Source organism: Coregonus lavaretus (assembly GCF_964263955.1).
Source record: "Coregonus lavaretus genome assembly, chromosome: 8".
Classification (NCBI taxonomy): Eukaryota; Metazoa; Chordata; class Actinopteri; order Salmoniformes; family Salmonidae; genus Coregonus; species Coregonus lavaretus.
In genome coordinates, this window is record NC_139995.1 from 30,768,662 (window position 1) to 30,782,435 (window position 13,774).

General features: G+C 44.9%; 1 protein-coding gene across 1 annotated transcript in view; it reads left to right on the forward strand.

Moving 5' to 3' along the window:
* The window catches only part of LOC311133378 (receptor tyrosine-protein kinase erbB-3-like), a gene marked incomplete at both ends in the record, with an annotated part of 39,339 nt that extends 26,056 nt beyond the window's left edge, over positions 1–13,283 (forward strand). Inside the window, 12 exons of the mRNA XM_084166881.1 lie at positions 83–224; positions 393–512; positions 688–786; positions 1,315–1,500; positions 4,305–4,460; positions 4,738–4,813; positions 4,963–5,109; positions 9,279–9,376; positions 9,620–9,799; positions 9,968–10,027; positions 10,181–10,457; positions 12,391–13,283. Coding sequence (XP_084023007.1) covers positions 83–224; positions 393–512; positions 688–786; positions 1,315–1,500; positions 4,305–4,460; positions 4,738–4,813; positions 4,963–5,109; positions 9,279–9,376; positions 9,620–9,799; positions 9,968–10,027; positions 10,181–10,457; positions 12,391–13,283 — 2,434 coding nt within the window. The remainder of the gene's footprint in view (positions 1–82; positions 225–392; positions 513–687; positions 787–1,314; positions 1,501–4,304; positions 4,461–4,737; positions 4,814–4,962; positions 5,110–9,278; positions 9,377–9,619; positions 9,800–9,967; positions 10,028–10,180; positions 10,458–12,390) is intronic.
* Positions 13,284–13,774: the final 491 nt, after the last annotated feature.

Here is a 13,774-nt window from a genome sequence, read left to right on the forward strand (position 1 = left end):
CTGTGTTGTTTAGTCTAGAACATAGCATTATTCGTTATTGTATATCAGGTGCTGATTGGCTGATACCTGTGTCTCCTTCCAGCCAATCCATTACAGGTATCGTTTTGGGAGTTTTGGCAGCATTGATAGTGGGTTTCTCCATCTTTGTGATGAGTGTTCTGTACCGCCGAGGTCTTGCCATCCGGCGCAAGAGAGCAATGAGGAGATACCTGGAGAGTGGAGAGGTGAGGTGGGAGGGGATGGTGTGTGTGTGTGTGTGTGTGTGTGTGTGTGAGAAAGAGAGCGAGAGCGAGAGAGAGATAATTAGGATCTCTTAATAAGAGTATGTGTAGTCTATTGTCTTGATATGTGTTGATATTAACTGTGTGCATGACGTGTGTGTGTGTCTGTAGAGCTTTGAGCCATTGGACCCTGGTGAGAAGGTGGTCAAAGTTCATGCCAGGATCCTGAAGGTCACGGAGCTCCGTAAGATTAAGCTACTGGGCACCGGTGTGTTTGGGTCCGTCCACAAGGTGCTTACATCATCTGTCACCCTCTTAAAGCCCTATTATCATTATCACCCTACACCTCTCTGATGTTCCCACCATTTACCATAGGCCCTACATGTATTGTGCTACTTACCTTACTTGTCTTTGTTTCATTGTGAGGTAACCCCTCTCCCCCTCTCTTTTCTGCCATATTTCTCAGGGCATTTGGATTCCTGAGGGAGACTCAGTGAAGATCCCCGTGGCCATAAAGACTATTCATGATCAAATGGGGCAAAATACTTTCCATGAGATCACAGAGGTAAGAAAACACTCTCACACACCCACTCTCAAAACCCCCTGCCCCTTAAAAGCATACTGACCTGATACCCACTTATCTTGACTCTTGCTGCACCCCAACGACATTCATCACTGTTGCAGTTGTTAATATGTATATTATTACTTTTTTTTATTTTATTAAAATGTTTATTGTTTTTATTTCACTCAATGGTCATGCTGCTGTTCCCCTATGGTCATCCCCCCACCCCCTCAACAGTCTTTACTCTGCCTCCACCCCAATGGACATTTATTTATTCATCACACCTACAGTTGTTATGATGTACCGTACTGTATATAGTGCTATTTCTATTTCTATTGTTGTTTTTTATTACCATTTTCATTATTGTATTTCACTTAGTCCTGCATGTTGGAGCTCGAGGCCTAAGATTTTCACTGTAACCTGCAATCACACCTGCAACCCTGTACATGTAACTATTAAACACTGAATCGCTGAAAAAAATACAGAATCTGTTACTAATGCTGTTTGATTTTTTTCTGATAATCTCTGCAGCACATGTTGGTGATGGGTAGCTTGGACCACCAGTACATCGTCAGGCTCTTAGGTGTCTGTCCAGGTGCTAGTCTCCAGCTGGTCACCCAGCTCAGCAATCAGGGGTCCTTATTGGAGCACATCAGGCACCACAGGGACAGCCTGGACCCACAAAGGCTGCTCAACTGGTGTGTGCAGATTGCCAAGGTGAGACACCCTGTGTGTGTGTATGTGTATGTATGTATGTATGTATGTATGTATGTATGTATGTATGTATGTATGTACAGTTGAAGTCGGAAGTTTACATACACTTAGGTTGGTCATTAAAACTTGTTTTTCAACCACTCCACAAATTTCTTGTTAACAAACTATAGTTTTGGCAAGTCGGTTAGGACATCTACTTTGTGCATGACACAAGTAATTTTTCCAACAATTGTTTCCATACAGATTATTTCACTTATAATTCACTGTATCACAATTCCAGTGGGTCAGAAGTTTACATACACCAAGTTGACTTGGAAAATTCCAGAAAATTATGTCATGGCTTTAGAAGCTTCTGATAGGCTAATTGACATCATTTGAGTCAATTGGAGGTGTACCTGTGGATGTATTTCAAGGCCTACCTTCAAACTCAGTGCCTCTTTGCTTGACATCATGGGAAAATCAAAAGAAATCAGCCAAGACCTCAGAAAAAACATTGTAGACCTCCACAAGTCTGGTTCATCCTTGGGAGCAATTTCCAAACTCCTGAAGGTACCACGTTCATCTGTACAAACAATAGTACGCAAGTATAAACACCATGGGACCACGCAGCCGTCATACCGCTCAGGAAGGAGACGCGTTCTGTCTCCTAGAGATTAACGTACTTTGGTGCGAAAAGTGCAAATCAATCCCAGAACAACAGCAAAGGACCTTGTGAAGATGCTGGAGGAAACAGGTACAAAAGTATCTATATCCACAGTAAAACGAGTCCTATATCGACATAAGCTGAAAGGCCGCTCAACAAGGAAGAAGCCACTGCTCCAAAACTGCCATAAAAATGCCAGACTACGGTTTGCAACTGCACATGGGGACAAAAATCATACTTTTTGGAGAACTGTCCTCTGGTCTGATGAAACAAAAATATAAATAAATAATGATCTCTACTATTATTCTGACATTTCACATTCTTAAAATAAAGTGGTGATCCTAACTGACCTAAAACAGGGAATTCTTACTAGGATTAAATATCAGGAATTGTGAAAAACAGAGTTTAAATGTATTTGGCTAAGGTGTATGTAAACTTCAGACTTCAACTGTATGTGTGTGTGCGTGTGTGTGGTTGTGTGTGTGCGTGTGTGTGGTTGTGTGTGTGTGTGTGGGTGGGTGACTGAGTGGTTGGGTGAGTGGGAGAGCGGGTGAGTGGGTGAGCAGGTGAGTGATTATGTACAGTGCCTTCAGAAAGCATTCACACCCCTTGACTTGTTCCACATTTTGTTGTTACAGCCTGAATTTTTTACAAATGAATTAAAAGTGAAACGCTGATATGTCTTGGGTCAATAAGTATTCAACCCCTTTGTTATGGCAAGCATAAAAATGTACAGGAGTAAAATTTGCTTAACAAGTCACATAATAAGTTGCATGAACTCACACTGTGTGCAATAATAGTAGTTAACATGATTTTTTAATGACTACCTCATCTCTGTACCCCGCACATACAGTTCTCTGTAAGGTCCCTCAGTCGAGAAGTACATTTCAAGCACAGATTCAACCACAAAGAACAGGGAGGTTTTCCAATGCCTCGCAAAGAAGGGCAACTATTGGTAGATGGGTAAAAAACATGTATATATATCAATTACGCTTTGGATGGTGTATCAATACAACCAGTCACACAAAAATTCAGGCGTCCTTCCTAACTCAGTTGCCGGAGAGGAAGGAAACCGCTCTTGGATTTCACCATGAGGCCAATGGTGATTTTAAAACAGTTACAGAGTTAAACGGCTGTGATAACTAAGGAAGGATCAATAACATTGTAGTTACTTCACAATACTAACCTAAATGACAGAGTGAAAAGAAGGAAGCCTGTACAGAATAAAAATATTCCAAAACATGCATCCTGTTTGCAATAAGGCACTAAAGTAATACTGCAAAAAATGGGGCCAAGAAATGAACTTTTTGTCCTGAATACAAAGCGTTATGTTTGGGGCAAATGCAACACAACATCACTGAGTACCACTCTTCATATTTTCAAGCATGGTGGTGGCTGCATCATTTTATGGGTATGCTTCAGAGGAATAATGTATGTTAGTATTACTTGATTGCGAGAAATTTCAATAGTTTTTAATGGTATGCTGGGAAGGTTGTATTTATTGATAAACTAGGGACTAGGACTAGGGAGTTATTTAGGATGAAAAGAAACGGAATAGAGCTAAGCAGAGGCAAAATCCTAGAGGAAAACCTTGTTCAGTCTGCTTTACACCAGACATTGGGAGACAAATTCACCTTTCAGCAGGACAATACCCTAAAACACAAGGCCAAATATACACTGGAGTTGCTTACCAAGATGACATTGAATGTTCCTGAGTGGGCTAGTTATAGTTTTGACTTAAATCGGCTTGAAGGTCTATGGCAAGACTTGAAAATGGCTGTCTAGCAATGCTCAACTACCAACTTAACAGAGCTTGAAGGATTTTAAAATGAAATATGGGCAAATATTGTACAATCCAGGTATGTAAAGCTCTTAGAGACTTCAAAAACACTCACAGCTGTAACCGCTGCCAAAGGTAATTCTAATAATTGAATTTTTCTTCCACTTTGACATTACAGAGGATTGTGTGTGGATCATTGACAAAGAAAAAAGACAAATACATTTTAATCCCACTTTGTAATTTAACAAAATTTGTACAATGTCAAGTGTGTGAATACTTTCTGAAGGCACTGTATATGACAGAAGTGTGTGTGATGGTGTGTATGTGATAAAAGTGTGTGTGTGATTGTGTATGTGACCGAGGTGTGTGTGCTCTCCCTGTCAGGGTATGTACTATCTGGAGGAACACAGGATGGTCCACAGAAACCTGGCAGCCCGTAACGTGCTCCTGAAAAGTGACTACATGGTCCAGATCTCTGACTACGGCATCACAGACCTGCTCTACCCTGACGACAAAAAGTACTTCTACAATGAGGTGAAGGTGTGTTGGCTTCCTGGTTAGATCACATGGTCCGGAAAAACTAGCCATGGACAATGTCTCAGCCTACTATTTTATCTTCTGCTCAAAATTGGCTAGAAGCATCTGCTGTCATTTGTCTTAAGTGAGATGTTGACTAGATACATGCCCTGTTTCTATACGTGTTTTGTATTGCTGCCATGAACACTAACTAATATATGTTTTTTTCCAGTGGCCACAGGCTTTGAACTGGGTGTAATTCATGGTGACATAGTTCCCTGTCTTGTCTCTCTCACCACAGACGCCCATAAAATGGATGGCTCTGGAGAGCATCTTGTTCCGCAGATACACACATCAAAGTGATGTCTGGAGCTATGGTGAGTCACTGTGTGTGGGGGGAGGGGGGGGGGGGTGTTTCATGTGCTTTTATAGAGTTTTATATCTACGGAAAGTAAATTGAAAGTACTTGTGTGTATGTTGAGTTACCTTGATTTTATAGTGTATATTATATTTCTCCGTCTTGCAGGAGTGACAGTGTGGGAGATGATGTCATACGGGGTGGAGCCCTACTCGACGATGCGTCCACAGGATGTGCCAGACCTGCTGGAGAAGGGCGAGCGTCTCTCCCAGCCACCCATCTGCACCATAGATGTCTACATGGTCATGGTCAAGTGTGAGTGAGCATCCTCTCTCCTTCACCCTAAATACCAATATACCTAGCTATCCCTCTACCCACTCTGCCCAAGAAACGCTCCATTCAGTTTAGGAGTCTGAAAACAATAAACACTGGCCAGCTCACTGAATTAATCTCCTACCTGCCAGTTACTGACTCTGTGGCTCAATAAAACACTGCCTTGACCTCCATATTGGATGAAGTTGCTCCTTTGAAAACCTGCATGGTGTCTTTCTTCAATTCTTCTCCCTGGTACACTGAAGATCTACGCTCTCTCAAAGCAACTGGCCATCATCTATAAGAAAACTGTGCTAATTGTACATGCGCAGATGTATGAACAACATCATGAAGAATACAAACAGGCTTTAAATGCAGCTCGGACATCCTACTACTCCCAACTGATCAGCAACGGCAATGGTAACTCCTGGGTGCTGATCTCTACTGTGAGCAAGCTCCCCCAACCTGTCAACAATTATTCTACCTCAGCCTCCTCAGAAAGGTGCAATCAATACCTGTGCTTCTACCCAAGCAAAATTGAAAACATGAATAACACCATCCTGTCTTCTCCAGCCCCGGTAGTTGAGCTACCCAGTCCTACGCTCCCTAGATTAAGGTTATCCACCTTCACCCCTGCAGCTGATGTAATCAAGCTGGTTAGGACAATGAAGCCCACCACTTGCTCACTCGACCCTATCCCCACCTCCCTTGTCACGACCTGCTTACCTGCTCTGGAACATTTCTTCACAGAAATAATCAACAAGTCTCTCATCACTGGATGTTTCCCTCCTCAGTTCAAACTGGCAGCTGTCACACCAGTACTTAAAAAGCCTGGATCTGACCCTGCCAACCTCCAGAACTACAGGCCTATTTCCAACCTGCCCTTCCTGAGTAAGCTCCTCGAACGTGCTGTTTCTAGCCAACTCCAAAACCATCTGGCCACTCACAAACTACTTGAGCCCTTCCAGTTGGGTTTCAGAGCTAGACACAGCACTGAGACTGCCCTGAATGATGACTCTGGGGCTGCCAGCATCCTCATACTGCTGGACCTCAGCACAGCATTCAACACGGTCAGCCACGCCATCCTGCTGAATCGTATGGAGAAGCCCTTGGGCCTGTCAGACACTGTCCTGGACTTGTTCAGGTCGTATCTCACTGATCGCTACCAGTTTGTAGCCATCGGTCCTATTAGGTCACACACAGTTGTGGTCCAACAAGGGGTCCCTCAAGTCCTGGGGCCACTACTGTTTTGTATCTACATGCTGCCACTGGGAAACATCTTGAGGAAACACGGACTGGGCTTTCACTCTTTTGCTGATGATACTCCACAAACATTGACACCATAGCATTTGTAACTTGAATCTGATAATTATCTGTACAAAACAGTTAATCTGATAATATTTGAGGTGGACAATTATTTAAGATACTGTTTGAAGAGGTAGGGTTTCAGATGTTTTGGAAGATGGGCAGGGACTCTGCTGTCCTAGCTTCAGGGGGAAGCTGGTTCCACCATTTGGGGTGCCAGGACAGAGAAGAGCTTGGACTGGGCTGAGCGGGAGCTTCCCTCCCTTTGGGGTGGGAGGGCCAAGAGACCTGAGGTGGCAGAACGGAGTGCTAGGGTTGGGGTGTAGGGTTTGAGCATATCCTGAAGGTAGGGAGGGGCAGTTCCTCTTGCTGTTCCGTAGGTAAACACCATGGTCTTGTAGTGGATGCGAGCTTCGACTGCAAGCCAGTGGAGTGTATGGAGGAGTTGGGTGACATGAGAGAACATTGGAAGGTTGAAAACCAGGCGGGTTACAGCGTTCTGGATAAGTTGCAGGGGTTTGATGGCACAAGCGGGGAGCCCAGACAACAGCGAGTTGCAGTAGTCCAGACGGGAGAGGACAAGTGCCTGGATTAGGACCTGCGCCGCTTCATGTGTGAGGTAGGGTCATACTCTACAGATGTTGTAGAGCATGAACCTGCAGGAGCAGGTCAATGCTTGGATGTTTGCAGAGAACGACAGGGTGTTGTCCAGGATCACGCTAAGCGTCTTTGCACTCTGAGAAGGCAACACTGTAGTGTTGTCAACCTTGATGGAGAGGTCTTTGAGCGGGGAGGCCTTCCTCGGGAGGAAGAGCAGTTCCATCTTGTCGAGATTGAGCTTTAGGTGGTGGGCCGACATCCAAGTTGAGATATCTGCCAGGCACGCAGAGATGCGTGTCGCCACCTGGGTGTCAGAAGGGGGGAAGGAGAAAGGTAGTTGAGTGTCATCCGCATAGCAATGATAGAAGACACCATGTGAGGATATGACGGAGCCGAGTGACTTGGTGTATAGAGAGAAGAGGAGAGGGCCTAGAACCGAGCCCTGGGGGACACCAGTAGTGAGAGTACGTGGTGCAGACACAGATCCCCCTCCACGTCACCTCGTAGAGTAGTTCTGTGTGAGTGAGATCAGTGGACTCAATAGGCTGAGTGAATGAGTAGTGGATGTCGTCACCCTTTTTTTCAAAGTGGTTGACAAGTCGTCCGCAGAGAGAGAGGAGGGAGGGGGAGGGGGTAGAGGATTAAGGAGGAAGGAGAAGGTGTAAAAGAGTTTCCTAGGTTAGAGGCAGAAGCTTGAAATGTAGAGTGGTAGAAAGGGGCTTTAGCAGCGAATACAGAGGAAGAGAAGGTAGAGAGGTGGGAGTGAAAGGATGATAGGTCCTCCGGAAGTTTAGTTTTCCTCCATTTTCGCTTAGCTGCCCGCAGCCCTGTCCTGTAAGCTCGCAATGAGTCACTCAGCCACGGAGCAGGAGGGGAGGGCCGAGCTGGCCGGGAGGAAAGAGGACAGTGCGAGTCATAAGATGCGGATAGGGAGGAGAGTAGGGTCGAAGAGGCAGAATCAGGAGACAGGAGGGAGAAGGATTTAGTAGAAGGGAGAGATGATAGGATAGAAGAGGAGTGAGTAGTGGGAGAGAGAGGGAAGATTGCGACGGGATATGACCATCTGGGTAGGGGCCTATTGGTTAGGGTTGGAGGAAAGAGAGACGGGAAAGAGAGAGTTGGAAATAAATTAATCGAAGGCAGACGTTGGAAGGTTGAAGTCGCCAAGTACGAAGAGCGGTGAGCCATCGTCAGGAAATGAGCTTATCTCCAAGGGCACCTGGTGGGCAATAGATTACCATAATGTTAAGCTTGAGTGGACAAGTGACAGTGACAGCATGGAATTCAAATGAGGAGATGGACAGGTGAGAGAGGGAGAAAATAGAAAATCTCCACTTAGGAGAAATATGTAGACCTGTGCCACCACCGCAATGACCAGTTGCTCTCGGACTATGAGAGAAAACATAGTTAGATAAAGAAAGAGCAGCTGGAGTAGCAGTGTTCTCTGGGGTGATCTATGTCTCCATCAGGGCCAAAAAGTCAAGGGACTGAAGGGCAGCATAGGCTGAGATGAACTCGGCGTTCTTGACCGCAGATCGGCAGTTCCAACACTGCCAGAGACCCGGAATTCCACATGGGTTGTGCGCGCAGGGTACACTAAATAACGTTTTTTTTATTAATATATTTTTCAAATTCAGCACACCTACTTCCCGCGGCTATGACTGACACTGCCAATACCACTGCACTCCTGGTCAGCTGCCTGCAGGACATCGAAGCATGGATGCAGTTGAGTTTCCTGCAGTTAATCTGCAAAAAGACAGAGGTTGTCCTGATTGGCACTCGCACCATCATAAACAACAACAGCAGCTACAGCCTCAATATTGATGGTGTCAAGGTCCTCCTCTCCAGTGAGGTTTGCAACCTGGGTGTGATATTGGACAGTCAGTTCTCGTTTGAGGCCCACATCAAGAATATGACCAAAGTTTCATTTGTCCATTTTTTACGGAACATTGCCAGGTTACGACTTATGCTATTACAACCTGCAGCTGAGCGACTCCTACACACCTTTATTTCATCCCGTCTGGACTATTGTAACGCCCTTTTTGTTGGCGCATCTGCCAAGTGCCTAAACAGGCTACAATATGTCCAGAACTGTGCTGCATGTGTCCTCACCCACGTGTCCCTAGAGTGCACGTGTCCTTAGAGTACACTGGATGTATTACATTGTAATAATTTGTTTTGTTCTGAAAGTATAGTTGATAAAGAATGCACAAACAACTGGCACTTTATTTTCAATGGGACTCACGTGGCATTATCCTAATTTACAGGCTGGATGATTGACGAGAATGTCCGTCCCACCTTCAAGGAACTGGCCATTGAGTTTACCAGAATGGCCAGGGACCCGCCGAGGTACCTTGTTATCAAGGTAAGACAGAATGCCACCCTTGGGAGAAATCAGTAGCCATACAAACCAATATGCTAAGAATGTTTTTTTTTAAAGTCCACTCCCAAATGCCAGTCATTACAGTCCAAAGACTATGCCATTTACTTGACAGTCACACTCTTGTTCATCCAAACCAAATGTCAGCTCATGAGGATAATAATGATGTTGTTGGAGAATTTGATGATGATGATTATGATGATGATGACTGAAGTTGCATTCCACCAGGGGGAATGCAGCCCGTCGGACTCTCCCTCAGATGTGTCTCACCAGCGAGGCACGAAGCTGGATGACATGGAGGCGGGGCAGGAGGACCAGAATGAGAAGACGCTAGGGGACGGCACACCCCCTCTCTACCGGTCACAGGCCAGGAGTCTCTCGCGACTTTCACGAATGGACAGTCACAGGGTGAGGGCTCATATGAGGCATCTCTCCATATTCATACACTATATAAGGAGCCAGGAGTTTTTCCGGACCATGTGACCTAACCAGGAAAACCCCTGGCCCGTATAATTTGGTTACCCTGTTTTCTTCTAATCCCCATCCTGTCCTGTCCCATTTCTGTATTCCCCTCAGGGTGTTCACAGCAGTCAGGCTGGATACCTGCCCATGACCCCAGGACTGGATAACCCTCAGGTCAGTCACTGGAGATGAACCATGACCATTTTGCAGACAAAGATACATGAAAACCTACTGAAAACGTGAACATGCTAACACGTCTTCCACCCTATACCAATCCTATAGGGTTGATCACTCATATTGCATTATACCCCATATTCCCCTGTATAGATGGTGTGGCCGTCAGCGTCCCGCTCTCGCCTCAATTCCGCCCGCACCATGTCAGAGAGTTCCGAAGGGCGGGGCACGGTGGTGGAGCTGGAGATGAGCGAATACTTTTTATTGGCTGGCAGCATGAGGAGGAAGCGGCATCGGGAGGACAGTGCCTACATGTCCCAGAGGGACAGCATGTCAGGGGGGCTGCCTGAGACCCCCTCCCCTGACACAGAGGGGGAGAAGGACCAGAGCGGATACATGCTCCCTGGACTGGGTGACAGCCCAGAGAGAGGTGATATACCATAGATAGATTACGCAAACATTTACACACACAATATGCATAGAAACATCTTTGCGTTTCTGTCTATTGAACATATTGCATTTATAAATGTTCATTAAGCCATATAAAAAGAGTATAGGTTTTTGCATGACATGTGTTTTAGGATGGTTGCATGGTCATTGTTATAACTCTGAGTATATGAATGTCAGTATTAATTGCAAGAGTACTCAGATACAGTTGAAGTCGGAAGTTTACATACACTTAGGTTGGAGTCATTAAAACTTGTTTTTCAACCAATCCACAAATTTCTTGTTAATAAACTATAGTTTTGGCAAGTCGGTTAGGACATCTACTTTGTGCATGACACAAGTAATTTTTCCAACAATTGTTTACAGACAGATTATTTCACTTATAATTCACTGTATCACAATTCCAGTGGGTCAGAAGTTTACATACACTAAGTTGACGGTGCCTTTTATACAGCTTGGAAAATTCCAGAAAATGATGTAATGGCTTTAGAAGCTTCTGATAGGCTAATTGACATCATTTGAGTCAATTGGAGGTGTACCTGTGGATGTATTTCAAGGCCTACCTTCAAACTCAGTGCCTCTTTGCTTGACATCATGGGAAAATCAAAAGAAATGAGCCAAGACCTCAGAAAAAAATTGCAGACCTCCGCAAGTCTGGTTCATCCTTGGGAGCAATTTCCAAATGCCTGAAGGTACCACGTTCATCTGTACAAACAATAGTACGCAAGTATAAACACCATGGGACCACGCAGCCGTCATACCGCTCAGGAAGGAGACGCGTTCTGTCTCCTGGAGATGAACGTACTTTGGTGCGAAAAGTGCAAATCAATCCCAGAACAACAGCAAAGGACCTTGTGAAGATGCTGGAGGAAACAGGTACAAAAGTATCTATATCCACAGTAAAACGAGTCCTCTATCGACATAACCTGAAAGGCCGCTCAGCAAGGAAGAAGCTACTGCTCCAAAACCGCCATAAAAAAGCCAGACTACGGTTTGCAACTGCACATGGGGACAAAGATCGTACTTTTTGGAGAAATGTCCTCTGGTCTGATGAAAAAAAAATTGAACTGTTTGGCCATAATGACCATCGTTATGTTTGGAGGAAAAAGGGGGTTCTTGCAAGCTGAAGAACACCAGCCCAACCGTGAAGCATTGGGGTGGCAGCATCATGCTGTGGGGATGCTTTGCTGCTTTGCTATTTTGTGAAGTGCTGGTGCACTTCACAAAATAGATGGCATCATGAGGAAGGAAAATTATGTGGATATATTGAAGCAACATCTTAAGACATCAGTCAGGAAGTTAAAGCTTGGTCGCAAATGGATCTTTCCAAATGGACAATGACCCCAAGTATACTTCCAAAGTTGTGGCAAAATAGCTTAAGGACAACAAAGTCAAGGTATTGGAGTGGCCATCACAAAGCCCTGACCTCAATCCTATAGAAAATTTGTGGGCAGAACTGAAAAGGCGTGTGCGAGCAAGGAGGCTTACAAACCTGACTCAGTTACACCAGCTCTGTCAGGAGGAATGGGCCAAAATTTACCCAACTTATTGTGGGAAGCTTATGGAAGGCTACCAGAAACGTTTGACCCAAGTTAAACAATTTAAAGGCAATGCTACCAAATACTAATTGAGTGTATGTAAACTTCTGACCCACTGGGAATGTGATGAAAGAAATAAAAGCTGAAATAAATCATTCTCTCTACTATTATTCTGACATTTCACATTCTTAAAATAAAGTGGTGATCCTAACTGACCTAAGACAGGGAATTTTTACTAGGATTAAATGTCAGGAATTGTGAAAAACTGAGTTTAAATGTATTTGGCTAAGGTGTATGTAAACTTCCGACTTCAACTGTAATTTCAGATCTCTGGATCACCTTACTCACTCCTTTTTTTCTTGTCACTCTTCTCCACAGAGACCCTACTGTCTAGCTCCCAGGTCACCCTGCCTCACGGGAGGACGTCCAAGGTCCCCTCATACCCATCAGGACCCTTGGAGGACCATGACAGTGCCTGTGAGGAATATGAGTACATGAACAAACAGGCGTGCATGATGTATCTCTCCCCCAGGCAGCAACCTGGACATTCCAAAGATGGCCCACAGCGGCTGAAGATGAACAAGAGGCAACACTCTTCTGTGCCAGACACAGAGTACACAAAGTGCACGGGGTACAGGACATCAGCTGGGGAGAACAGGGGAAGCCAAACCAAGAATGAAGAACACCAGGAATATGAATTCCCTGCTCTCAACTCTGATTCAGACGACACAGAAGAACGGGGCTCTGGTGATGTGGAATACAAGTACATGGACATTCGAAGTGTTGGACCAGAGGCCAGTGAAAGACCAGACGATCCCCCAACACGAGATGTCCCTCATCCTGGAGCTACGCCTAAACAGCGGATGAGAGGCGAGAGAGATGTGGAGGAAGAGGAAGACGAATACGTAGAAGAATACGTAGAAGAGGACAACTATCAGTACATTAACAGGCAGCCCAAGCTGCGGCAGGCTCTGCGAGGCAGGGAGGGGCTGAGGATGCAAGGAGGAGGAGAGGGAGAGGTGGATGAGTATGAGGACATGGATTCCCTGGCCGCCCCTGGAGCTGGGGACCCAGTGGAGTACGAGAATTTGCAGAGAGAAGGTGAAGGTGCAATGGGAGGCATGGGGGGTCAGCACACAGGGATGGGGGCATTTGTAAAAGTGCATGCAGGAGTAGGGGTGGGGGAGCCTAGCGGCGGAGATCGCTCCTTTGACAATCCAGACTACTGGCAGAGCAGGTTGTTCCTGAAGCTTAACGCTGTGAGCACGTAGGGAAGTGGACCTCCCTCATTGGCAGTGAAGAGGATAGCCGCCTCTGTAGCTCTTCAATGCCAATTGAATTCAATGAAGGACTAGGGGAGGGGAGAAAGCCATCCAAAGTCATCCAAATATTAAAAATATGTGTGCCATGTTTGTATCTTTAATGTGTCTGTTACAGGTTTACATTGATCATGTTTTTATCCATAATAACATAAGATCTTGGATGTTTTCTTTCTGTATTATAAGTGGAAGGCACTGTGAGGGAGGCACTAAATGAAATGGCCAGATTACAAGCTTTGTATTTGTGTTTACTTATAAGAACAAAAAGTGTATTTGTACAATGTCCTTTTTCTATGGTATTTTCATGTTTTTAATATGTTAATGTAACCTTTTAGTGATATTATTGAGCTTTTTTTTTTATAATAAAAATATTTGAAGAATGTATATGATTGTTATTTATCTGGGGGACATACTTCTCATTCAGTTTGTTGATACTAGATCTT